General features: G+C 43.6%; 1 protein-coding gene across 6 annotated transcripts in view; it reads right to left on the bottom strand.

Annotated features, from left to right (window-relative positions):
* The window catches only part of DNAH5 (dynein axonemal heavy chain 5), a 252,301-nt gene extending 225,709 nt beyond the window's left edge, over window positions 1–26,592 (bottom strand). For 2 of the 6 annotated variants that reach the window (XM_079781311.1, XM_079781315.1), the window contains exon 1: window positions 2,124–2,355. In XM_079781311.1, the coding sequence (XP_079637437.1) occupies window positions 2,124–2,135 (12 nt within the window). In that variant the 5' untranslated portion in view covers window positions 2,136–2,355. Of the gene's footprint in view, window positions 1–2,123; window positions 2,360–26,547 lie in introns of those variants that run through there. The other 4 variants (XM_079781310.1, XM_079781313.1, XM_079781314.1 and 1 more) reach the window with 3 other exon arrangements.
* Window positions 26,593–27,893: the final 1,301 nt, after the last annotated feature.

Genomic DNA, 27,893 nt, shown 5'->3' with positions numbered 1-27,893 from the left:
TTTGCAAATTCTGTATGTAAAAAGAGATATACCAATTAAATTCGCTAGACATTTAATGTCCTACTGAAGTTAAACAAGAAACATTTGATCATTTTAAATTCTTTAACTTAAACCTGAACAGACCAAGAGCAAAGTGAAAGAAAAGAGTATAACCCAGCCAACATGGCTCAGTGGTGGAACATTGACCATGAACCAGGAGGTCCTGTTTCGATTCTCAATTAGGGCACATACCTGGGTTGCGGGCTCAATCCCCAGTGCAGAGCATGCAGGAGGCAGCTGATCAATGATTCTCTCTCATTGCTGATGTTTCTCTCTCTCTCCCTCTCCCTTCCTCTCCAAAATAAATAAGAATGTTTTTTTAAAAAAAGAAAAGAACATAGCATTGAAATCTTAAAGCAAACATAATTAATAAAACATAAGAACATGGTATAAAGTTAATAGCCATGTTTTACATCTTTACAGGGTAAAACTTGATACATGTATATAGGGTTATATAGTATGTGGGTTTTAAATTAAGACATAATTGTCATTGGTTTACTGATATTAGAAGTAGCAATTCTACCTGTCATTTCCGGGTCACTATCATCATTGACAAAAATGGGGAGAAGACACTAAAAAGGCTAAAAAGAACTAATGAGAAGTGCCTTAATGCAACATAAAATAGATATGTTGGAAGTTCCAAGTACTTATGAAATAAATTATATGAAAATAAGACATTAATGGGTCTACCTTAACAAGATGTTCACAAAAATAAAAGATTTTGAGCAAGATAAATGAGGAAAAGGTTGAAGTATTATTCATGCAAACGATATACATGGCTCTTAATTAACAAAATATACATTTACCTTTATTAAGTCCTGACCATGCATACTTTATTGATTGCTATAATCGCTGTAGCTATAGTTATATAGCTATAAACAGTGTCGCTACGTGAAAAAATATAATAGACAATGTCCCTGGAAGGTAAATACTGAAACAAATACCCGGATTTTTTTTTTCCATCCCACGATATTCATTTTTAAGAAGAGAGTGAGAGCAAAACCAAATGAAATGAAAGCTAACTTCCCTGCTTTCAGAAGCTTCCAGGCGTTGCTCACCTGTTGTGCATGGAGGCACATGTAAAAGATAAGGAAACTGCCCGTGCGGCTGGCTCTGCACGCCATCCCTCTCCCTCTCTCCAAGGGAACTAAACATTTGCTTTTGTCCAAACCCAAGGGCTGACAAGAGCTAGAAACAGCCAACAAACTTGACACAAAAGCAGCCTGCGCCCTCCCCACCTGGATCTCTCTGATGCTCGCTAGGGGACAGTGGGTTGCTCGGGTCCACCTCGCTGACCGCAGTGGCCTCTCCGCAGCCAGAGGAAGGGGCAACCAGCAAGCCGAACAGAAAGGTCCCTACCCTCCACTTTGGCACTTTATATATATATATATATATATATTTATTGATTTCAGAGAGGAAGGGAGAAGGAGAGATAGAAACATCAATGATGAGAGAGAATCACTAATTGGCTGCCTCCTGCAGCAACCCCGGCGGCATGTGGCCTTGACCGGAATCGAACTTGGGACCCTTCAGTCCGCAGGCCGATGCTCTATCCACTGAGCCAAACCACCTAGGGCCACGGTCAGCAAACTGTGGCTCGCGAGCCACATGCGGCTCTTTGGCCCCTTGAGTGTGGCTCTTTCACAAAATACCACGGCCTGGGCGAGTCTATTTTGAAGAAGTGGCGTTAGAAGAAGTTGAAGTGTAAAAAATTTGGCTCTCAAAAGAAATTTCAATCGTTGTACTGTTGATATTTGGCTCTGTTGACTAATGAGTTTGCCGACCAACTGAGGGCAACACTTTTGCACTTTTGTGGGTGCCCAGGGACATGACTGGCCATCACCCACTGGAAAAAAAAAAAAAACCTGCAAAACTCAGAAACCAGCAACTCCAGCCCTACAAGCTCCTCTAACCGTTTCCACACCTGCCCCCCCCCCCCCCCTGAAGGTGAATCCCAGACAAGAAGCCCGACCCACTCTGGACCGCGTGGACCCCACGGAGCAGCCCAGCGGCTGCGCACGCGCCTTGGGGGCAGCAGGGCCTGGGAGCCTGGGGATGGGAACGGGACGGAGCGCGCACAGTACCGGCTTGTCCATGACGCTGCGCTCGGGCGCTTCGCAGGGACCCGGGAGGGGTTGCGCCCGGCAGGTGCTTGGCCCACGGCTGTCGCCGTCCTCCGCCCTCGCTGCGCCCCTGGGCCCCCTCGGTATGCACGTTGTCCCGCTCGTGCGGCTGTTGGCGGCTTGCGTGGTTGCCTTGGCGACGAGCAATGCTCCGCCTGGACCGGGCTCCCTCCTCCCACTCCTGGCGCTAGGGCGCCTCCCAGGGTCCCTGCGCCGGCCCGCCCGCCCGGAGCCACTTGCACCGCAGCCCTTTGGGCGCTGGCCCGGAGAGAGCACATTTGGGCCCTGAGCCCAGAGGCTGTTTCTTGACTGTTTTCTATCAGGTTTTTGTGAGTTCTCGGCAGGATGTGACTTCTAGCATCAGCCAAGTCCATTCGTTTGGAACTTGTTTGAATGTGGGAATTTAGGCTTCTCTAGCTCCAGGAGAAACAAATCAAAATGGAATTCCCAATGTTTCAGCTATAATTTGCACATCTTCTGTCAGTCTTGATGTCTACTTAGGTTCCTCTCCTTGCTTCCTTGTCAGCTTAGAACTCAATGGAAATGTTTAACCTTCAGTTTTAACCTGGAGGAGACAAAGGTAATTTCCTAAATACTGTCTACCTGTCAGAACCATAGCGGCATTGGCACGTGTGAAGTTCCCAGGAACTTTGCCTTAAGACTTTCCAAAGGACAATATACATGTTTCATATCTACACACACACACACACACACACACACACACACAAAGAGAGGGAGAGAGGCGGGGGGGGGGGGGGGGAGAGAGAGAAAGAGATTGATTGTTTGATAGAATTTTATTAACTGTTTTACTTCCATAATTTTGGGGTGAAATTTTTATTGTCATAAATTGTGGGCTAGCAAGCATCAATAGACAATGAAGGAATGATCAGTTCACAAATCAATATTACTTCAAATTATAAAATTCGGCAATGGAAGAAGTCACTGTTGTTGGTAACCCACTAACATTTCAATTTCATTCTTCTATGCCTGTTTCTCATATTTATACAAGAAATGGTCCCTTGCAGTTGTAGGTGGCCATGTGACATGGCTGTGGCTGATGAACCACAAATGGCAGTCTACAAGGGCTCCTGGGAATGCACTCACTTTCTTCATAAAAGACAGGCTCAGCTCTCTCCTTCATACTTTCTGGAAAGAGACCATGATGCCTGGAGTTGTTGCCGCTCTGGAAACATATTATAAAACACGGCCATATCATGACTGTTCTAGTACAGTCCTGCTTGAACCAAGTCCCATGGGCTGCATGGTTTACACACAACAGAAATATTTTTCTTACGATTCTAGAGGCTGGAAGTCCGAGATCAGGCGCCAGCATAATCTCGCTCTGGCGAGGGCTCTCTTCCAAGTTACAGACTGCTGACTACTCACTACCTCCTCCAATGGGCGAAAGAGGTCTACCTAGCTTCCTGGCCTCTCCTATAAGGGCACTAATCCCGAGAGTAGCGGGAAGGATTAAAAATGGCTGCAGAGTAAGTGGATGCTGCACGGACATGCTCCTAGGGCCAAACTGGAATTACAACTAAAATACAGAAAAACCTCCTGAATAATCAACAGACGATTCGGTGGAGAGAACCCTGATAACCGAGCACCAAAAGTGGAGACCGCATAGAGTCTGGTAGGAGGGGTGGAGGCACAAAAGGGCTGGCCAGGCTGTGACAGACAGCAACTGAAGTTCCGGAGAGATAACTCAGCTGTGAGGGGTTCCCACTGAGAACTCAGAAGTCTAATCCCCAAGCTGGGCCCCCCAGCAGAGAGCACCAGAACTGAGAAGGGTACCCACATACCACCTGACGGTGAAAAGCAGCAGAGTTGCTGTCGGCAGGGAGAGAAAGCTGGAAATGCAGGCACCCTCTTAAAGGACCAATGCACAAAATTCCCTGTCAAGCCACCCACCTTGTGCTCCAGCAGAGGGAGGGCAGAGTAGACTAGAGCTGAGTGAGCAGAAGCCAGGATCGGGGCTCAGGAGTTAGAGGTCAGAAGGCAGACACCCCAGTTTCCTGTGCTGAGACATTCCCTCATGGTGGGGAGGCCAAGAGCTAAAAAGGCAGCTTTGCCTGGGGGTAAGACAGCTGATCCACTCTATTGGAAAACACCTTAAGCCCATGAAGAGACTGAGAATAACAATTAGCCTCCAGGCAAAAGTAATAGCTCCACCAAGTTGAAAAGAACTCTTGCCACACCTGTGACGATTGCCTGAGGGAAATTCAAGACAAAATCCTATCAGTCTGTAGATAGAGGCAGTCTCTGGAGGCTTTGAATCTTTGCCTGATCTAACTAGTCAGAAACAGAGTTTTTGAGAGGCATAGCAGATCTACCTAATACACAGTCACAAACCCAAACAGGCAGCCAAAATGAGGAGGCAAAGAAACAACCCCCAAATGAAAGAACAAGAGAATTCTCCAGAAGAAGAGGTAAATAAAATGGAGATAAGAAATTTATCTGATACAGAGTTCAGAATAATGATGGTAAAGATGCTCAACAGCATGAAAAAAGATAGAGTAACTGTGAAAACAGAAATAAAGAATGACATAGCACAAATAAAGAACACATTGGAAGGAATACACAACAGATTAGGGGAAGCTGAAGATAGAATCAGTGAATTAGAAGACAAAGTTAAAAATATCACTCAATCAGAGAACCAAAAAGAATAAACAGCAGATCTACCCGATGACTTCTCTGGATAGATCTTCCAGACAAAAACTTAACAAGGAAACAGTGACTCTTAAAGGACACACTAGATCAGATGGATTTAGTTGACATTTATAGAACAATTCACCCCAAAAATGCAGAATATATATTCTTCTCAAGTGCACATGGCTCATTCACAAAGATAGACCACATGTTAGGACACAAAAGGAGTCTCTACAAGTTCAAGAAGACTGAAATTATATCAAGCATCTTCTCAGATCACAGTGGAATGAAAAACCTCCTTTGGAAGAGCTTAACTTTTTTAAATTGGGCACCCACTATGCTACTTTTATCTCTCCTTCCTTTCTCATGTATTTCCTCTATTTATTATTATTGCCAAATTTAATGAGGTACAGCCTCATGTTAATGTTTTTAAGGCGACTTAAAGGAGGGGGCAGTATTGAATGTATGCCCCCCCCCCCAAAAAAAAAGGAAAAGAAAAAGAATGTATTGAAAGGCTACAGGGCAGCTCAGAATAGCTGAGAATGTTGGACAGTGAGGCTTGGAAAATGGCCAGGAGGATCTATCAGCAGCAGCCAAGCCAGGAACAGGTCATGCACCTGCCACAAAAGCAGCCTGTTTGAGGATGCTGCTGCCTACAGGGCTGACTTATGGGAGAACATATTTGGCATTGATACATCTGATAAAGGGTTAATATCCAAAATATATAAGGAAATCATACAACTTAACAGAAGGAAGACAAACAATCCAATTAAAAAACGGGCAAACGACCTAGACACTCTTCCAAAGAGGACATACAGATGGCCAACAGTCATATGAAAAAATGCTCAAAGTCACCGATCATCAGAGAGATGTAAATTAAAACAATAATGAGGTATCACCTCACACCTATCAGAATGGCTAGCATCAACAAATCAACAAATGACAAGTGCTGGCAAGGATGTGGAGAAAAGAGAACTGCTGGTGGGAATGCAGACCAGTGCAGCCATTATGGAAAACAGTATGGAGTTTCCTCAAAAAATTAAATATGGAACTACCATTGGACCTAGTGATCCCACTTCTAGGAATATATCCTAAGAAACCCGAAATACAAATCAGAAAGAATGTAATGCATCCCTATGTTCATAGCAGCACTATTTATAATAGCTAAGATCTGGAAACAGCCCAAGTGCCCATCAGTAGATAAGTGGATAAAAAAAAGCAGTGATACATTTATACCATGGAATACTATGCAGAAGTAAAAAAGAAGAATCTCTTATTCTTTGAGACAGCATGGAGGGACCTGGAGAGTATCATACTAAGTGAAATAAGTCAGTCAGAGAAAGACAAGTATCACATGATCTCATTCATAAGTAGAATCTAAGTAACAAAATAAAGTGATGAACAGAGTGAATCCAGAGACTGGAAACATGGAACAGAGTGCGGAATCTTAGAGAGGGGAGGGGGGTGGGAGGTAATCAACCAAGGACCTTGTATGCATATATGCATGGCCCATGGACACAGACAATGGAGTGGTAAGGTCCTGGGGCAGGAGGTGGGGGCGGTCTAGAGGAGGTTAATGGGGGAAAAAGGGAGACATATGTAATACTTTCAACAATTAAGAATTTTTTAAAATAAATAAAGGCACTAATCCCATTTATAAGGGCTCCACCCTCATGACCCTCCCAAAGGCCCCATCTCCTAATACCATCGCACTGGGATCAGAGTTTCAACATTTAAATTTGGGGGGGAACACAAATATTCAGTTCATTGCAATGACCATGAGGGAAAAGCCCCTTAAATTACAAAAATAAAAGCTTTAATATATTTGCCTCTCTGAAACAACAATAGCAACTGCCACTCCCAGACCTTGTTATATGGAAAATCAGACCCCTGTTTGTTTAAAGCTTTGTAGACTTGGTTTTCTGATCCCTACAACTGAAAGCATGGTTAGATAACATGGAAACCGCCAGCCATTAGGGGTTTTGTAGGTTGGTTTTATTTTACAAAAACACGAGTTATAAATTGGACTGCCACAAAGTAGAGGTAACTCACAACCATCCCAACCTGAAGGGAGGAGGGGTGGCAGGGGTCGAACAATCCATGAGTAAAACCTCCAGTTGGTTTTGTTCAAGTCCTCCCACGTACAGATGCTGGGTGGGTGGCATCTCTCCTCCTCCACGACTGCCACCATCCCCCTGGGTGTCCAGAATCCCACTCCCTCTTTAGAGGTAGGGGATAAGAGGGATTACAGGTGCCCTTGGATGCTGAACAGGGATATCTATCCCACGGAGTAAGAAGAACTGAGCAAAGCCTCCAGGCAGAGGTGGGTGTCCAGAATCCCACTCCCTCTTTAGAGGTAGGGCAATGGTCGGCAAACTCATTAGTCAACAGAGCCAAATATCAACAGTACAATGATTGAATTTCTTTTGAGAGCCAAATTTTTTAAACTTCAACTTCTTTAACGCCACTTCTTCAAAATAGACTTGCCCAGGCCGTGGTATTTTGTGGAAGAGCCACACTCAAGGGGCCAAAGAGCCGCATGTGGCTCAAGAGCCGCAGTTTGCCAACCACGGAGGTAGGGGATAAGAGGGATTACAGGTGCCCTTGGATGCTGAACAGGGATATCTATCCCACGGAGTAAGATGAACTGAGCAAAGCCTACGGGCAGAGGTGGGTGTCCGTCCCGCTGGAAGCTGAACAGGCGGCCAGCCTTGGGATGCTTTTGTCTCATGGTAACGAGAAGGGCTGCAGGCACAGCTCCTCTCCACAGGCATCATTCAGAGATGCTCTTTTAAGGATCCGTGGTGGGTGTAGACCAGGCCACTCTGGGCAGATGCCCCTTTTCCCTCTGTTCCTCCATGTTCCAGGAGGCCTAAGTGTTAGGGCCCCTCCGCAGACACTTCTCTGCCTGCCCCTCCTGGTCTCCCTCAGCTCTTTCCCCCCTGGTCTCAGCCTGGTGTTCCAGCATGACTGCTCCTTGGCATCTAGGCTGCCACCATCACGCTGGCTTCCACAGAGGGGTGGCACGGAAGGACTGTAGTGGACCTTTGTCCTTTGGGAGTGACCCCCATCAAAATCCCCTTCCTATAGTTGGAGGATTTCCCACGCAGCCGAGCCTTCCTTCTGCTGTAGAAACAAAAGTAGCAAATATTCTCCCAGACCCCTTTACTGCTAGGGCACCAGCATGCACCGCAGATGTGACCGATCAAATGCGCCCACTGGGACTTGAACACGGGCCGGTAGAGAAGACACTCTGGCAGAGGGTGGCAGCAGCGACTCTGCACTGAGTTTCCCAGGCAGTCATGGCTGCAGAGGCCTCCTACGCTGTGCGTCCAGCAGGCAGCCCTGGAGGCAGCAGCATCCTCAAACAGGCTGCTTTTGTGGCAGGTGCCTGACCCGTTCCTGGCCTGGCTGCTGCTGATAGATCCTCCTGGCCATTTTCCAAGCCTCACTGTCCAACATTCTCAGCTATTCTGAGCTGCCCTGTAGCCTTTCAATACATTCTTTTTCTTTTCCTTTATTTTTTTGGGGGGCGGGGGGGTGCGGGCATACATTCGATACTCCCCCCTCCTTTAAGTTGCCTTAAAAACATTAACATGAGGCTGTACCTCATTAATTTTGGCAATAGTAATAAATAGAGGAATTACATGAGAAAGGAAGGAGAGATAAAAGTAGCATAGTGGGTGCCCAATTTTAAAAAGTTAAGCTCTTCCAAAGGAGGTTTTTCATAGGGAAGAGAGAGCTGAGTGCTGGTTCCTTGCCTTGTTGACTAGTTTCAGAGGTTTAGCAGTCAGAATTCTACTAGAGAAATGCAACCAGTAGGGTGTGTGGAGAGAGAGAGAGAGAGAGAGAGAGAGAGAGAGAGAGAGAGAGAGAGAGAGAGAGGTGTCTATTTCAAGGAAGTGGCTTCAGCATTGTGGGGCTGGCAGGTCTGAAATCCTTAGGGCAGATTGTCAGGAGACGAGTTGGAAACGCCTGGGCAGGAGCTGAAGCCGCAGCCACAGGCAGAATTTCTTCTTCCTCAGGAAACCTCAGCTTCGCTCTTAAGGCCTTTCAACCGTTACCAGTTACTCAACAGCAATCTGATGCAAAACAAACACTAGAGTGCCATTATTTGCAAAATGTTAGAAATACAAATATTTTTATAATTAACACTTAGACTTTACACCAAAAATAAAATTTTATAACATAGAAAGCTCAGCACACAGGATGAATGCTTTTTTTATCTATTTGAGAAAAGATCAAATTGCCACAAAAAGATTAAATAAAATTGTGTGTACTGAAAAATAAACAAAAAAGACGTTTCCGTTATACTTTATAGAATCACAGTTCACCAAATATAGGGTGGGACAAAAGTAGGTTTACTGTTGTTCATATGAAAAATAATACAATAATAAATAAATAATAATGCAAGAATAAACTCTGTTTTGTGTACTCACAACTAAAAACCTACTTTTGCTCCTCCCCATATTTCTATCTAAGAATGGAGAATATACGGTATTACCTGCAAAGAGTGTATAGTCTCAATATCTAATACTAGAAAAATGTAACAGGTAACTTGGGGTGTGCAATTACAATAAGTGTTAAATGCTAGCATTTAAGTATATATATATATATATACATATATATATATATATATATATATATATGTATATATATATAGATAGATAGATAGATAGATATAGATATAGATATAGATATAGATATAGATATAGATATAGATATAGATATAGATATAGATATAGATATAGATATAGATATATAGATATATATATAGAGAGAGAGAGAGAGACTACATTTATTTTTTGCCAATGTACAATCCTATCTAATAAAAGAATAATATGCAAATTGACCATCACTCCAACTCACAAGGTGGCCGTCCCCATGTGGTCAAAGATGGCTGCCCCCATGTGGATACAAGATAGCCGCCACAAGATGCCTGCAAGGGAGGGCAGTTGGGGGTGATCAAGCCTGCAGGGGAGGGCAGTGAGGGGTGACCAGGCTGGCAGAGGTGGGCAGTTGAGGGAGACCAGGCCTGCAAGGGAGGGCAGTTAGGGGTGACTGGGCCGGCAGAGGAGGGCAGTTGGGGGAGACCAGGCCTGCAGGGGAGGACAGTTGTAGGGGACCGGGCCAGCAGGGGAGGGCAGTTGGGGGGGACCAGGCCTGCAGGGGAGGGCAGTTAGAGATAATCGGGCTGGCAGGGGAGCAGTTAGGCATTGATCAGGCTGGCAGGCAGAAGCGGTTAGGGGCAATCACGCAGGCAAGCAGGCGAGCAGTTGGGAGCCAGCAGTCCTGGGTTGTGAGAGGGGTCCCAGATTGGAGAGGGTGCAGGCTGGGCTGAGGAACCCACACATCACCCCCTGTGCACAAATTTCATGCACCGGGCCTCTAGTGTTCTAATAACATAATAAGGCTTCACAAAAAAGGTTTAGATTTTTATCAAAACAACATTTTCTACCAATAGCTTAAAACACATGGCCAATTCATTGAATATTTGAAAAAAATAATGATGAGAAATAAAAATGATATAAATGCAGGAAGGGTTCCTTGTTATTTAAATTGCTTCACCGCTGTGTATTTTAGTTTAGACCTTCAGGTATGGGCTCAGATGATCAAAACCAAATGCAAAACTCTATCAAAGAAACAGCTGCTTTCTGGCACTTGGATGACCTTACTAATAATTTTTAACATTGAATTGTTAAAGCATATTCTCGGCCAAATTGCAAAGAGCATGTGTCAAAGTTGTATTTCAAATTTTCCACAAGAGCAGAGCCAGCCAATTCAAAAGTATCCCTTCTGCTAGAGATATTTATAGAAAGAAAGAAAAAAAAAAAAAAAAAGGAACTGTTAAGAAAATTTTTCGAAAACTAGAAATAAAAAAGAAATCAGCATGTGTGATCTTTCCATCTTTGAGTGAAGAATCATTTAATAACTGGATGCTCACGGATTGTTTAATTCTTCAGGGAAATGCACCTGTTTTTGAATTATTACCATTGATTTAAAGTGCAGACTCAGAAGTTGCAGTTTAACTAGTAGATTTCTGTCCTGTGAATGACTTTATTTCTGTCCTGTAAATGACTTCTGTCTGGGAGAAGTTACCATTTTATTGTCACGTAGAACATTGGCCAGTTTTGTATCTGACTTTGCATTCTTAACTCAGCCATCTTCCATGCACGATACACAGCATTTTAAACTAGCTGGCTCTCTTATGAATGAATTAAATAAACCTTGACACATGCTGTTTTATATGTATTCTAGAGGCTTGGTGCACGAAATTCGTACACGGGTAGGGACCCTAGGCCTGGCCGGTGATCAGGGCCAATTAGGTTCCCCGCCTCCCGGCCTCCCCACCTCCTCCTTCCCTCACTCCCTCTGTGCCTCCCTGCCACCACTGGTCACCTACCATGTTTCTCACCGCCCCCTGGTGGTCAGCGCACATCATAATGAGCGATCAAACTTCTGGTCTCCCGGTTGAACTCCCGAGGGGACAATTTGCATATTAGCCTTTTATTATATAGGATAAGAATCATGCTTTTCAGGCAGAGGAGGAACCAAGATGGCGGCATGGTTAAACAACTAATCTGCTGCCTCGAACAACAATTTCAAAAATACAACTAAAAGACAAAACGTCTACCACCCAGAACCACGGGAAAGCTGGCTGAGTGGAAGATTTACAACTAAGGAGAGAAAGGAGCACAAACGCTGAAAAGCTGAGGTACGGAGGCGCGCGAATCAGGCTGGCGGCGGGCGACTGGGCGCGCGGTTTTTCTTCAACCCGCAGGGAGACAAGCTCCCGATCACTCTGAAACCCAGTTTCTGGGGACTCGCGGGGGACCCAGACACCTACGGGGAAAAGCTGGACTCTCGGCCATCGGGTCAGAAAGTGAGAGTGACTTTTTTGCAGAGGTGCGCCCAGCAATCATTGTTTACTGCGCTGGAACGCGGGGCGCAGGGACTTGGAAACGTGGAAAGGCAGAGACGGCTGACGCCAGCCATTGCCGCTGGCCACGCCCCAGCCTAGGGACGCCCTGAGATCCCGCCCCGCCCTGAGGCCCGCCCCGCACATTCTACAAACCTGCCAAGGCTCCACACAGCGGCTTTTGCATATAAATGGCCTGTTCTGTGGCAGCTTAACCAAATAAACTGCAGCTCCAGTCAGACTGCTCCAAAACCGCCCAAGCAAAGGAGGAGAAAACTAGTTCTTGCTGTAGCTCCTGCTGGGGGGCACACAGTACACAAGGGTACACCAAGAGTGTCCACCTCAAGTAACTGAGAGGCTAACCCATTGAACCAATAGGACATCTAGTACACAAAGCTACCCTACCAATTCAGGGAAGCAGCGAAATGAGGAGGCAAGGAAACAGATCACAAACCAAAGAAATGGAGGAGAACAAGCGACTGGACATAGAGTTCAAAACCACGGTTATAAGGTTTTTCAAGAATTTCATGGAAAAGGCCGATAAATTCAATGAGACCCTCGAAGATATGAAAAAGGACCAACTAGAAATTAAACATACACTGACTGAGATAAAAAATATTATACAGAGACCCAACAGCAGACTAGAGGATCGCAAGCATCAACTCAAAGATTTGGAATACAAAGAGGCCAAGGACACTGCTCCAGAGAAGTATGAAGAGAAGAGAATTCAGAAAGTTGAAGATAGTGTAAGAAGCCTCTGGGACAACTTCAAGCGAACCAACATCAGAATTATGGGGGTGCCAGAAGAAGAGAGAGAGCAAGATGCTGAAAACCTATTTGAAGAAATAATGAATGAAAACTTCCCCCACCTGGTGAAAGAAATAGACTTACAAGTCCAGGAAGCACACAGAACCCCAAACAAGAGGAATCCAAAGAGGACCACACCAAGACACATCATAATTAAAATGCCAAGGGCAAAAGACAAAGAGAGAATCTTACAAGCAGCAAGAGAAAAACAGTTAGTTACCTACAAGGGAGCTCCCATACGATTATCAGCTAATTTCTCAACAGAAACCATGCAGGCCAGACGGGAGTGGCAAGAAATATTCAAAGTGATGAATAGCAGGAACCTACAACCAAGACTACTCTACCCAGCAAAGCTATCATTCAGAATTGAAGGGCAGATAAAGAGCTTCACAGATAAGAAAAAGCTAAAGGAGTTCATAACCACCAAACCAGTATTATATGAAATGCTGAAAGGTATTCTTTAAAAAGAGGAAAAAGAAGAAGAAAGATAAAAATTATGAACAACAAATACATATCTATCAACAAGTGAATCTAAAAGTCAAGTGAATTAAAAATCTGAGGAACAGAATAAACTGGTGAACTTAATAGAATCAGAGGCATAGAATGGGAATGGATTGATAATTCTCAGGGGGAAAGGGGTGTCTGTGTGGGGGGTATGGGAAGAGACTGGACAAAAATCATACACCTATGGATAAGGACAGTGCGGGGGAGGTAAGGGCAGAGGGGGGGTGGGAACTGGGTGGTGGGAGATATGGGGGGAAAAAGGAGAAACAATTGTAATCTGAACAATAAAGATTCATTAAAATAAATAAATAAATAAATAAATAAATAAATAAATAAATAAAAGAATCATGCTTTTCAATTTTTTACTTATCTATAATAATAAAAGCGTAATATGCAAATCGATCAAACAGCTGAACAGCAGAACAACCATCCGCACTACCACGCTATGACACCCACTGGCGCCAGGCCAGCCAAGGTGGGTGCGATGCGATTGGTCGGGGGCCCCGCCATTGCCCCATGATTGCCCCACAAAGGTAGGCCCAGGCCACCCACTGGCGGCACTGCAGCAAGTAGCCTGGGCCTCCCTCTGTGGGGGTGATCCATCGCAGAGCCCTGGCCAGGTGGGCAGGGCCTACCTTTTTGGGGCGATCGATCACGGAGCCCTGCAATTGATCCCCCCACAGAGGGAGGCCCAGTCTACCTGGCCGGTGGTGCAGAAAAACATTTTTAACAGTAATTCAATTACAAAATTAGATCTCAAAAGAAAGACTTAAGCAATATATAAAGATTTAAATAAAAATAATGTTTCACTTTAGTGTCATTTTAAAAACTTAAATGAACCAAATCTTAGGCCACTTGTCATTACTACTATTTGGAAAACCATTGTTCAGCCTCTTGAGTTTTGCTCACTAGGGAAAGACTGGTGAGATTTTAGGGAAACCCAACGAGCCTAGGTAAACATGGGAATAGAGCCCCTCAAGACACTAGACATACAAAGTCTCATACATAATTCAGACTCCACAAGCTGAAGGTTTGTAATAACACAAACAAGGGCTGGGCTATGGTATGTCTTTTCATTATTTGTAAAGAAGGAATTTGCTCAGTAAATGAATTTGTACACAAAATTTATCTGAGGGGGAACAGTTTAGCCTGTTGAATCCTTCTGAAAGTAATTACAGTTTTCAAATATTTGCAAGCACTCCAGAGAACTATGTATTCATAAATCATTGATATGTTAATTGGAAAGCATTCTTATATATTTGTCAAATATGATTCCCTCGGGACTTCTGCTAAGCAATGCTTTGCTATCCTGAGCCTAATTGCTGTACATATTTAAAAGTAATCAACATTGTGCTTCTTTTCTTTTTTTTTTTTAACATGCTGACTTTCATTCTTTTGTCTGAATTAGTGAGAAAAACAGATGTGTGTGTGTGTGTGTGTGTGTGTGTGTGTGTGTGTAAATATTTAGAAATCTCCGTTTTTCCTTCTCTGAATTGCCTTTCTCTTCCCAGTAATTGGACAGGAGTGAGGACAGAGTGCCCAGCTGAGCGGGCCAGGACAGGGCCAGGAGCTGGTGAGGTCCAGGAGCATCCGAATCAAGGAGGAGCATAACTCAAAAGTATAGAAAAGCTAATGCCTACAAAAAGCCCACGGAGGGAAAGTTAGAGTTAGTCCTAAGGAATTCTAGGAGCTCTTGACCACTACCTAAAAAGGTATCTCAAGCACAATTTAAATAAATAAATGTTGGAATAGAAATTCTGTAAGCTACCAAACCGTGAAAAAAGTGCAATAAAATTCTTCCCTCTTGTTAACTCCTAGCTTACCTTTAGGGCAGTTTTAAGAAGGTTAAATTCAAGCAACCAAGACGTTGGTTGTTCTTGAAATGTTTAAGCAGCTGAAAGGAGAACTAGACCAGCCAAGCACTAACTTACATGCTCAACTCCATCCTAGTTTCATCTCAACCACATCTCTCCTTCGTAGTGCTGAAAGAAGGGCAGCTAAACATTTTTTCCTTTTTATTTTTAATTTATCCTATTTACTTCCTTTTCTTTCTTAATGTCATAAATACATATAACCCCCTTTATAATTTCTCAAAACAATCATTTATTGAATGAAGCCAATATTTGGGGAAATTTATTGCAGGGAGTAAGCATATAATGCTCTTTTTAGTTTTCACCTTTTCGAAATGTTCATTCATTTTCCTCTAAACCAGTGGTTCTCAACTTTTCTAATGCCGCGACCCTTTAATACAGTTCCTCATGTTGTGGTGACCCCCAACCATAAAATTATTTTCGTTGCTACTTCATAACTATAATTTTGCTACTGTTATGAATCGTAATGTAAATATCTGTGTTTTCTGATGGTTTTAGGTGACCCTGCTAGTGGTTCTCAACCTGTGGGTAACGACCCACAGGTTGAGAACCGCTGCTGTAGATATAAATAATTTTATGGTTGGGGGTCACCACAACATGAGGAACTGTATTAAAGGGTCGCGGCATTAGAAAGGTTGAGAACCACTGCTCTAAACCATTGCTAAGGTGGTTGTGCATATTTTACATGCATCATAAACAGTGAAAGTCAAAATCCTGGGAAAGGTATTGGCCTGGTTCAAGTTAAATAAAGAATCCCCCATTTTCAGATTCATTATAGAAATCCTGTGATTATGTCACTCTTTTCAAAACTAGCTTTTATCAAATGGATTTTTAAAGAGTTTTTAGTTCTAAGAAACATGTCTCTGTGTCCACCAATAACAATTTCATTAACCCCAAAAGGTATATGTCCCTTAAAATGTGGCAAGACCTATTTCCAAAATTCTACGGGCAGAAGGTTCTAGAATGTGCATACCAGCTTCCCGATTTACTACAGCATTATTTCAGTTTGTGTAAAAGGTTGTGCCAAAAAAGGAAATTTAATGATCAAGCTACTTTGAGTGTGCATATTTTAACTCCATGTGATTTAACATTCTGAGAAGCACAGATGGTTGATCAAGTGCAAGAATTGTGATGGCTGGAAGATCACATATAAACGCTGAGCCCAATTACAAACATCAAATACCACTTAGATTAGCATTCACTGTGTTGTTGTTTTAATTATTGTGCAACACGAAGTTAATGGTGATGACATTACAGTTCAATAATACATCAATCCATTTTATGAAAGACTCACCTTCTCAACTTTCTTTCCTTTTGGCAGAGTTTAATAGTCAACGGTGTGAGAAATCTAGTAGCATCTCCCCACTCGTGTTAGAGGTATTTCCAAGATTCTTGATGATATTGTGGTTTATAAGAAGTAGATATTTGGAATTCATTTCTAAAATTCATGGAATTTTCCGTGATTAGAGCAATATAGGTGTCTTTTGTTATATTATTGCGATAACTTTGGGAAAACTTCTAAGCATGAAGACTTCTAAGTATGTTGCCAGGAGAACCAACCATGTGATCAGAGGGTTGGGATTTTCAGTCCCAATCCATGACCTCCAGGTAGGGGAGACAGACTGGAGAATGAGTTCAATCATCAATGGTCAAGGACTTAATCAACCACCCCTATTAAATGAAGTCTTCATCAAAACCCAAAAGGATGGGGTTTGAAGAGCTACCTGGTTTGTGACCATGTAGAAATTTGGGGAGAGTAATGCTTTGGAGAGGGCATGGAAGTTCCTTGCCCTTTCCCAATACCTTGCCCTATGTATCTCTTCTACCTGGCTATCCCTGAGTTATATGCTTTTATAATAAACTAGTAATATAGTAAGTAAAATGTTTCTCTGAGTTCTGTGAGCTGCTTTAGCAAATTAATCAAACCCAGGAAGAGGGTCTTTGGAACCCCCAATCTATAGCCAATGGATTAGAAGCACAGGCTACAACTTGAACTTCCAATTGGCATCTAAGGAGTGGGGTGCTGAGGTGGGGAGCAGTCTTGTTGGGACTGAGACCTTAACCTGTGGAATTTGACACTATCTCCAGGTAGAGCTGGGATTGAGTTGAATTGTAGGATACCCAACTGATGTCAGAGAATTGCCTGGTGTGTGTGTGTTGGGGGAGGAGAGGAAGGGGGTCAACACACCGAAATTAGAGTCAGAATCAATAGCCCCTTCCACGTTAGGTCTGGCAATGTAATAATTAGTCAGTAAAGCCATGACCAGTTCCTTGCAGTTAGGTTGCCTATTTACCTTCTCTTCTTTCTGGACAATCTACCTCCTTTTTACATCTAGTCTGTTACACTCCCACTCTATGGATACAGCCCATCTGTAAGTTAAGCCCTTTCCAGACCTTGAAATCACTAGAAGGAGTGATTTCACTTACCCTCACCCTGCTCAGTCTTCACCCTTGTTCTAGACAGGGGCTTTCTCTCTACTCCACTGAGTGCATTATCTTGTTTTGTGCAGTCCCTCCCCTGATAAGGCAAGGATCCTCCCTTGCTCCTTTAGGCACTTGAGGAATTGGGCCTTCATATGTCTACAACAGGAGAACTTTGGAACTACACAATGGTTTGCCTATATGTTTCTGAGCCTATAAAGTAAGTAAACAAAATTTACTGTCAAAATTATTCTATTTTCTAGGAGATGCCTTTCAAAAGATTATTCAATCTTAACTTCTGAACAGAGTAATGTCCATGAGTCCCTGGATCCAGAATTTTTTTGGACACATATTACACATCAGAAACTAAAATGTGTAGGCAGTGGTTTGCTAGGCAAGTAAGACATATATGGCTTCTACTCTCAAAAACCCAATAGTCAACCAATAAATGTAATATAGTAAAACTCTTAAATAATAGAAGTATGTATGTGCAAGGTGTATGGATCAAGGAAAGTAATGAAAAGAACATTTGCAAATGATCAGTTATTATAAACACATCTATGTGACTGTAGGCAATGTTGGAACATGTGTAGCTGTTGGGTGGGGATTGTAATAGTGTGGATGGGTAGGCAGTACATTATACAATGAATGAGTAAACACATGAACAAATGAGTCCATTTTTCTACTTTATAGCACATGGGATGCTGTTCCTCCCATTGTAAGTTCATTTAGTGGAGTAACCTCCCACTCTAAGTTCTTTTTCAATGACCCAGGCATGGAGATTTTGGTTCCCAGTGTCAGAACAGAAATTAATGCATCTGATATAAAATAAGAGGAATTATTTCATTCTCTATCTATCTACACCCTCCCACAATCCTTTAGGCCCATCATTTTTTTTCCCAGCCCTTTTGTTTCTGTGTGTCTCACCCCTCTTTCTGAACTCCTAACCCCCTTACTGCCTGGTACTCTCATTTGGCCACTTTTTTATCTTTTTTTTTTTATTATTGTCAGTGTTTATATTTTTATCTTTATTGTTGAAAGTATTACATATGTCTCCTTTTTGTGTCTTCTTGGCAAGATTGTAAAATCATAGAGAACATATTTTGTCTTGGTGCATTGTACATTGAAGGCTCTCCCAAAAAACATGTGTAGGAAGAGGGAAGATAAAGAGACGGAGAGAACATATGAAAAGATGCTCAACATCATTAGTCACTAATTAAAGGCAAGTCAAAACTACAATAAGGTAACACTTCACATTAGGATGACTAAAATAACATAAAAAAAGACATATAATAACAAGTGTCGGTAAGGATATAGAGAAATTAGAACCCACATTCATTGTTGGTGAGAATGTAAATTGGTACTACTTTAAGTACCAGTCTGGTAGGTCAAAATGCTAAACACAGACTTAACATATGACCCAGCTATTCTACTCTTAAGCATGGACCCAAGAGAATGAAAAGATATGCTCAAATTAAAGCATCAACACAAATGTTTATAGCAGCATTATTCATAATAGGCAACTGTGCGAATAACCTCAACTGCTGAATGACATTCCATTGTATGGAAATACCACATTATCCATCCAAATGATGAACGGAAAACAAAGTGCAGTATATACACACAATGGAACATTATTTGGCATTAAAAAGGAATGAAGTACTGATAGATATTAAACTATGGATGAACCTTGAAAATATAATGCTAAGTATAAAAAGCCAATCACAATAGACAAAAGATCATATGATTCCATTTATGTGAAATGTCCTGAATAGGCAAATCCATGGAGACAGAAAGCTGATTATCTAGCTGGGGGGGGGAAGAGAGGGAATGGAGAATGACTCCTAATGGGAAGAGTTGTCTTTCTGGAGTGTTGAAAATATTCTAAAATTAAATTGTGGTAATAGCTACACAACCCCATGAATATGCTAAAAATCATCTAACTGAATACTTCAAGTGGGTGGATTTCATGGTACGTGAAATATAAATATCAATAAAGCTGTAAAATAGAGAGAAGGTAATGTTTCATGTGACTTAAGGTCAAATTAATTAGATACGCTCTTGAATGTAAACACTAACATGATGAAATCTACCTCATACTAGCAGCATTTGTAAAGGCAACAAATTTCCTTGTTTTGCCCATCCTGGGAATTAGAGATATGAATTTGATAGGAGTGAGCCACCCAGTTCAGAAAATTATTCATAACAATACTTATGGACTTGGTAAGAATGACTGAATTCACGCCATGGATGAAAACTAAATGTAGTTTACAATATAGTTGACTTAAGAATAATTATACACCCCAAACGATAATGATATAGAGTAGGAGGAAATGAACTTAGAGTTAGTAATTTCTGACTTCCCCACCAGGAACCATGTGAGGTAAGGAAATGTTTTCCGTGCTGACCCAGCCAGATTTTCCATTGTCCTGATTCATGTTGCTTCTAGCAGGCGTTTCTGGGCATCCCATCGCTCTCTTGCCTCAGTCTAGTCAGTTCTCAGATGTCACTTTCGGGTGGCAGAGCCCCTGTTATTTGCAGAAATTTCTCATCCTCTACTCATACATTACTTATCCTCCAGGACTTAATCAGCAGCATGTCTAAAATAATATAAACCCCCAAAAGATCTATGGAAATTTTCTTACGGCCCCAAAATGGCTTCTGTTTGTCTGTAGGCACAGGCTGGACCGTGAGTGGCCACAGCACTCCCATCTGTCCTTTGAGGTTCTGCATTCTACCCCATGTTGAAGCCTGTAATGTTCCTCTCCATTGGGCAAGAAGAGTGATTTAGTTCAACCTGCCTCAGAATCTGTGTTTGGGGTCTCCTTTCAGATGTTCTTGGAAAAACGCTAACAGAGATTGAGCTTGGACAGTAACTGCTTGGGTTGCCTTCTAGTACTTGGGATAGAGGACACGATTGGGTTTAGTATGGGCTTCCTTTTCCTCCTTCCACTCATCCTCTCTGCTTCCTAATGCCATTCTTTCCGGGCTTGTGGTTCTCCAGAGCCATCACTTTTGCCCAGGGCTCCCCACGTGATGAGGTTGTAAGTGGGGAATTCACCTCCTAAACTTTGCCTCAAGTCTTTAGGGCAGAAGCAGAGAACTGGGCACAGACTCATTAGAAGGAAGGGGAAGGGGAGTGTGTGTCAGAGGACTTACTAGGGCAATAATAAGTAGATTGAAGAGTTGAGGTCAAGACAGCAGATTCTGCTTTGTAACGGCCTAAATGCTGATGGCAAAAAAAAATTTTAACTGAGCTGAGTGGTTGCACTACAGATTTATGCTTTCCATCTCACAGCTGGGTTCTGAATGCTTCTTGACAATCATTTTCCTAATCACTACATGATTTCCTTTCCACCCCTTTCTGCAGCTGCTACCAGCCTACACCACGTCTCTCAGCTCCCCACCTCCACCCCTACCCCCTTCTCTCCCCACAGTGGATTCACCTTCAGTGAAAAGGAACACTCTGAGCTGCAGCCTCCATCGGCTTCCCTTCCTTCAGCTCATAATCCCTTTCTCTGCTCTGGCTCAGGTCACCCTCTCTGCTTCTGGTCTCTCTCAGGGAAGAGTCCTGATCACCATTGAGGATCAGCCCTCCATCTCTTATAGGATAAATAGGCCAATGCATGGTCAGGGACTTGAGTCCTGACACCACCCCTTACCAGCTTTGCAGCTTTGGGCAAGTGCTAACCTCTCTGTGCTTCAGTTTCAACATCTATAAAATTGGGGCAATAAGATTACCTGTCTTATAGAGCAATTGTAAAACTTTCATTAGTTTTATTTATCTGAGTAAAGAATTTAAGGCCGTGCCTGGCACATAGCTCCTATGTACCATAAGTGTTCACTAGTATTATCATTGTATACTGACATGAATGTGCATAATATGAATGTGCATTATATTGTGCACATAATTAATTAGTAATTACTAATGTATATTAATATAAATAATAGTTAACAGTGTCCTACTGCATACCTACCTCTCTGGCCTTCTCCTTCCCTATCCCCTTATGAGTTTCTCTTCCACTGCCCATCCCAAAAATATTAGACCTTTCCTTCCCTTTCTCCATCTACTCCTTGCGTGGTCCCATGTGTTCCCATCACTTCAATTTCCCTTTGTTTTTGCAGTTGTTATGGGTTGAATTGTACTCCCCCAAAAGATGTGTTCAAGACCTAGCCCTTTATAGGTGTGCATGGGACCCTATTTGGAAACAGAGTATTTGCACATGTCATCAAGATAAAATGCAATCATATTGGATGAGGGTGGGCCCCTAAATCTGGTGAGTGGTGGACTTAGAAAAGAGAAGGATTTGGAGGTATGTACCTGGGGAAGAACGACGTGTGAAGATGGAAGCGGAGAACGGAGTGATGCACGTATAGGACAGGCCTCCAAGGTATTCTGGCAACACCAGAAGCTCAGAGACTTTCATGGAACAGCTTCTTTCTCAGAGCGTCCAGGGCCCTGCTGACACCGTGATTTCAGACTTCGAGCCCCCAGATCTCGGAAAGAAGACATTTCCTTTGCTTTAACCCACCCATTTTGTGGTCATTTGTTACATCAGCCCTATACGGAGATGATAGGAATCATCTCCATCTGCACTGTCCAGTATGGTATCCACTAGCCTTATATGGCTACTGAGCACTTGGAATGTGCCTACTATAGCTGAAGAACTGCACTTAAACTTTTATTTCCTTTCAATTGATTTAGAGTTAAATAGCAAGAAGTGGCTGGTGGCTACCATCTTGGACATGCAGCTCTAGATGGATGCATTAACTTCCTGCAGGCCAGTTCCTTTTGGATATTGCATAAAAGACTCAAACTCACTCAACATGTTCACGCAAGTATCTTCCCCTCAAAGCTGCTCCTCCTTTTGTCTCAGAAAAGATGTCTTTTTCACCACCCAAGCTGTGGGTGTCCTTTTTGGCTCCCCTTCTCCCTTGGCTCCACATGCATCAAGTCACCAAGTCTACCTCCTAAATATTTCCATTCTTAGGATCATGCCATGTAACTTGGCCAGTAGAGTGGAGCCAGATCTGGCCCCTCCCAGCGCCTTCCCCGGCCACACCCACTTCATCTCTAAGCCTAGGTTTGTGCTCTCTCTTACAATTCTCCCCCTCCTCAAATCCCTTGTCCTGGCTAAATTATTTTAGGGCTCATCTTCTCCTCCAGGAAGCCCTCACTGGAACCCCAAAACTAGATTATATGCCTTTTACATGCTCTTATAATGTTGAACTAGCCTACTGCAAGGGGGTTAATGCTGTACTGAAGTGACCCCCTTTGCCTTGTCTGTCTACCCATTACCAGCTGTATCTACAGGACAGCCCCTACCTGGCATACAGTTAGCACCCAATAAATATTTGAGGAATAAATAAGTGAGTGATGAATGAATGAGCGAGGGAATGAATGAATGAAAACAACTAAACTATACAGGTTATCAGGAAAAACTGTTAGCATTGTGGCTAATTATGGATACTAGAAAAAAAAAGGTAGAATAGATTACAAATCTGCTTTGGTGGCATTCAGTGATACTAATTATAGTTATTTATGTGAAAGTTTACTTCTTATGCCTAATTACCATGCAGTAAAAGCAAGGATTTTGTATATCATTAGATGTGTCAGATCAACTTGGTTGGGTTTTATTACATTATAATAGTGAATTATGCACATATGCTTAAACTACATAAATTATTGTGGATGTAGTTGGTTGTCTGTCCCCACCCTTGAAAAGTGTCTTTCCTCTATTCCTCATTCCATAGTGTCTCCAACATCAGGGGCACCATGAAGATAAGCAGTGAGCAGAGAAATGGGCCATCATGTCTGACCATGTAGAACACAAAGCAATTATGAGCCGACTATAAGGATGATACTGTGGATATGTTGCTCATCATTATAATGCACTTGACAACTATAGAGACTTTCATGGACATTGTTTTATTTAATTATCTCTTCAACATGGTAAATAATTAAAATTCTCAGAGTTTTAGTGACTTGTTCTAATAAAAGTCAGTGTCAGAAAAATAGCCCATGTTAAGACAGGTTTGGACAGAATGTGGCTCAAAGTTAACCACATTTAAATTACATTTCCAAAGGTTTATATACAATGCTTTTGTGCACATCTCATCAATAACACCCAGTGATTTTGGTATTATTAGCCCCTTTCTGCAGACAAGGCAACTGAGGCAGAGAGGTTGAGGAACTTGTTCAAGGTCTCAAGAATGGTTTCAATGACTCTGGAACGTGAGTTTTTTTGGCTCAAGAACCCATGCTTTTCCTTATATCACTGGATTTATGCCTAATGGCCCGTGTTTTAATCAGGAAAGTGGGAATAAAGACATCTCCTAGTCAGGAGGTGCTAGACTGAAGGCTTGAGAGAAGGAAGTGGAAAAGGTTTCAAACAGCTGCTTTGGTGGTCACCGAAGGATGCAATCTGCGTGAAGTATAAGAATTTCCAAGCATTCCTGAGAGCCTGGCTGAGAATACATCTCTTACGTGATGTGGTGGACTAAAGATGGCCAAAGCTTCTTTGGCCCTCCTCCCATTGAGAAGGGGGAGCTATTTCCACTCCCCTCGGATTTGGACGCGAGAGTAGCAGAGTGATGCTGCTTGACTTCTGGAGGTGGGCTCTAGCAGCTGGCCCTGAGCAGCCATGCCAGAGGGTCACACATTGTTGCTACAGTCCTGAGCCGGCCCTCCAGCCGGCCCCATCTTGAACCCTCCAGACAAGCCCATCTGCCAGGGAATACCATCGAGTGGCCTCAGCCAATGCCACAGAGCAGAATAACTGAGCAGCTGGGCCCTGTCCGAATTCCTCACCCACAAAATCATGAGGCATAATAAAAATGGCTATCATGCCCTAGCCTGTCTGGCTCAGTGGATAGAGCATCAGCCTTCAGACTGAAGGGGCCTAGGTTCGATTCCAGTCAAGGGCACATACCTCGGTTGCAGGCTCAATCCCTGGCCCGGGTCTGGGCACGTGCAGGAAGCAACCAATTGATGTGTCTCTCTCACATGGATGTTTCTCTCTGTGTCTTTCCCCCTCCACTCTCTCTAAAAAATCAATGGACAAATATCCTCAGGTGAGGATTAACAACAACAACAAAGGGTATGGTTTTAGGTAAGCCAGTAAGTGTTGGGGTACACAGCAAAAGATAACCAGGACAGGCCACAAGTTCATTTTGCAGTTTTCTTCTCTTCATGGTGCCAAACTTATTATTAGCCAAGGGCCAGGCTAATAAATAATCCTAATTAAACAAACAAGCTCTTTCGTGTTTCATATGGCAATTTCGCCCTCACACACAAATGATCTGGCAAATGTGCATTTCAGACAAACAGCCTTTCAGTGAACTTATTTGAAACGCACAAAATAACTTTTTCTTTGAAATTTATCAAACACTGGTTTAAAAAAAAAACAAAACTGTCTGAGAGCACAGCCTATGACAAATAGGACAGACATTCTTTTGAAAATTTTACTGTTTCCATTTTATGCACCCAGCAGCTTTTTCCCTGTTCAACTCAAATTTGAAATGGCAACAACAGATGACATCTGTTTTCTCCGCTGTCCTTACACACATTTACTAACACCCAGAGATGCAAGCTATTTTCTCACACGCTATTCAGGTTTACCTTCTGATGCTGCTGCACTGAAAATGGCACTTTCTTGAAGATCCCTCTTACAGTGTCAGCCAGGAATGCAGAGTAGCCCAACAGGGAGGGACTGGCTCTAACCTCAATGGACGGAGCAGCTACCCAGACTGTGCAGTCAGCAGGGCACAGGCGAAGGCTGCAGCTGTCGGCAGAGGCACCCGCCGTATTCCTGACCCGGCAGACCATGCTGGTGATGTCAGACAGAAGTGAAATGTGAGAAAGTGAAAAACTCGGGGACTGTTGGAAGATGTTTTTCCTTGTTTCGGGAACTGTGTTCGTAAGTAACGACATTTTTCCCCACTCCTGGATTTCCCCCAGGTCTTTGAAAGTCTACTTTTTTTGGGTTAACAATCCTCCGCAAAACCTACCAGTTGGCTCCCTGAGCTCTTGGTTATCTCACCGCCCTGCCATGCAAGTCACCGAGCAGGGAAATGACTCACGGCTCTAAAGAAAACCCAGTTCATTGAATGAGACATTGGAAAAGAACCTAAGTGAGTCACGGTGCCCTTCACTCGGCCGGACGCAGCGCCCCACCTAGCCGACGGCAGCCAGAGGAGATGGAGTCATATTTTTAAAAAGCTGGTCAGAGAAGGATCGTTTACAACAATAATAAATGCCATTCCTATATATGCCTATATTCCAAAATCAGCAGCAAGGGCGCTGCACAATGGAAGCCCGAAGGACAAACTGAAGAGCAGAACTGTGCTCAGCCAGGAGCCTGACTTATAACGGTGCCTTGTGCACATTCTAAAAAAGTGGCCCCTGGGCGAGGGGATTAGGAAAGAAGCTCTCGTGGCAGAAGCTGCCCAGAGCCTGTGTGCAGAGCTGGGTGAGCTGAGTACCCGGGTCAGCCTCACTTGCTCCTGCTGCCTCCATTCCAAGCTCCTATCCCCCTGCTCCCAGCCCTGCTCCTGGGCACAGACCGAATTCCAGGACCCTGTGCAGTGGCCTGAGAAGTAAATACAACTTTTTATGCCTGCCTTTCCCCTTTTCCTAGTAAAATAGACCTTTTGCTACTTTCACCCATGCTTCCTTATTGCTGACATGTGGTAACACTGATTTTTTTATAACATTTTCTGTCGCCCTCTACTAATAAACCCGGTAGCTGACAGGTGATGTATCCTTATCCCACTAGGGACCTGGCAGGTGCTCAATAACCACTCCCTAAAGCAGGGGTGGGGAACATCCAGCCCGGGGCTGTATAAGGCCTCCGAAATCATTTGGTCTGGCCCTGCCAAGGCATGAGGGCTGAGTTAATCAAACGTTGGACCACGTACAGCAGGCTAAATTTTAAGCTGATAATTTGCATGGCCTGCGAATGGTGTTATAAGTAGCCAAATGGCCCTTGGCAGAAAAAAGGTTCCCCGCCCCTGCACTAAAGGAGTGACTGGCTCTGGGAGAGAAAGAACCCAGCCTTAGTCTGAGGTTTCCCTTGCTTTAAACTGAAAGGAAGGGTGTGACCTCCCCTCGCCTCCCCTTCGGAGTACACAGTTGGCTCTCCAGAGCAGAATGTCAGGTTGGAAAGGGCAAACCTTGAACACGTGGACCATTGTCTGGATGCCATTCTCTCACCGAGTAGCACAAGTAGCACGTTAGCCTGGACCATCAAGAGGAGAGGAGCACCCTTCCTAGACCCCTGGGGCCCTGTGTTTACAGGGAGGGGCTGCCGTTCCAGCGCCGGTGGTCACAGCCCTGGTTCCTCCTGGGGAGAAGATTGGAATTGGAGTGCAGCCACCAAAACCACTGACCCAGAGCAGACCTTCCCAGACACCCCCCCCGCCTGGCGCTATCGGTGTCCTGACCAGCCACAGAGACAGCTGCCAAGTCAACTCATCGCTTTGAAATGCGGGCCACCTGTCCACGGCCACGCAGAGGTCAGAGGCAGAATGCCTGGCTGGATGGAAAAGGTGAAGGGATTCAGAAGTACAAACTGGTAGTGGCAAAATAGTCAAGGGGGTGCAAAGTACCGTCAGTAACATTGTAATCACCATCTGTGGTGGTCGCTGGGTACCAGACTGTTCCCGGGAATCACTTCGTAAGTTCTATAGATGTCTCACCACTGGGCTGTATACCTGAAACTAATATAATGTGGAGTGGCGACTCTAATTTAAAAATAAAAAGTTAAGAAAGAAAAAAAGAAACTGTCCTAGGGCCAGTTTGGTCCGCATGGTATCTGTTGTTGTCCATGGTTGACAGTTAATTGCATGATTCCCTTCATAGGAAGGATTCCGAATGAAGTTTCCTTTACGGGGGATAAACATGTTTTGGAATTAGATAAAGGTAATGGTTACATAATATGGCACTGAACTGTCCATTTTAAAATGGACAATTTTAGGCTATGTCAATTTCACCTCAATTTTTAAAGTCAATGTAAAAAAAAAAAAATCAGAAACTTTATCTTCTCTCAAGAAACCAGAAGGTCTGGCGGAGGTAGCCTCATCCCCACGTGGCAACACTCGGTTGGTGCAGAGCAGCAGCTGTCGGATTGAGGATGGGGCACTTGTCCTCCACGTTGCCCTTGACCCAGGCCCTCATCTGAGTTTGTGACCCCTGCACCTACCCACAGGTATTCTCTGCAGAGAGGAAACCGAGACCCCACTGAGCTGCATCTTCAGATGAGTGTGAAGCAAAATCATAACTCAAGTTCTGCGAACACAGCTGGTGTGGAACGAATATGAAGAGGTCAGGAGGCGCTGATCCAGGAAACAGACACAAGGATGAGCGAGGACCAGTGTGCTCCTGATCACTCTGCCTGGAGTAGCATCTCCTCCACCCTCCACCCTCTCCTTCCTCTTACCCTGCTTTATTTTTCCTCCCCAGTTTGTATTACTACCCAACTGACTGAGTATTGGTGTCCTAGGGGCTGTTGTGACAAATTACCACTGGTAATTTAACTGGGGAGCTTAACAGAAATGTAT

This window comes from Cnephaeus nilssonii (genome assembly GCF_951640355.1).
Source record: "Cnephaeus nilssonii genome assembly, chromosome: 2".
NCBI lineage: Eukaryota > Metazoa > Chordata > Mammalia > Chiroptera > Vespertilionidae > Cnephaeus > Cnephaeus nilssonii.
Note: the sequence above shows the minus strand (reverse complement) of the source record. Positions and strands in the feature narration are given on the sequence as shown.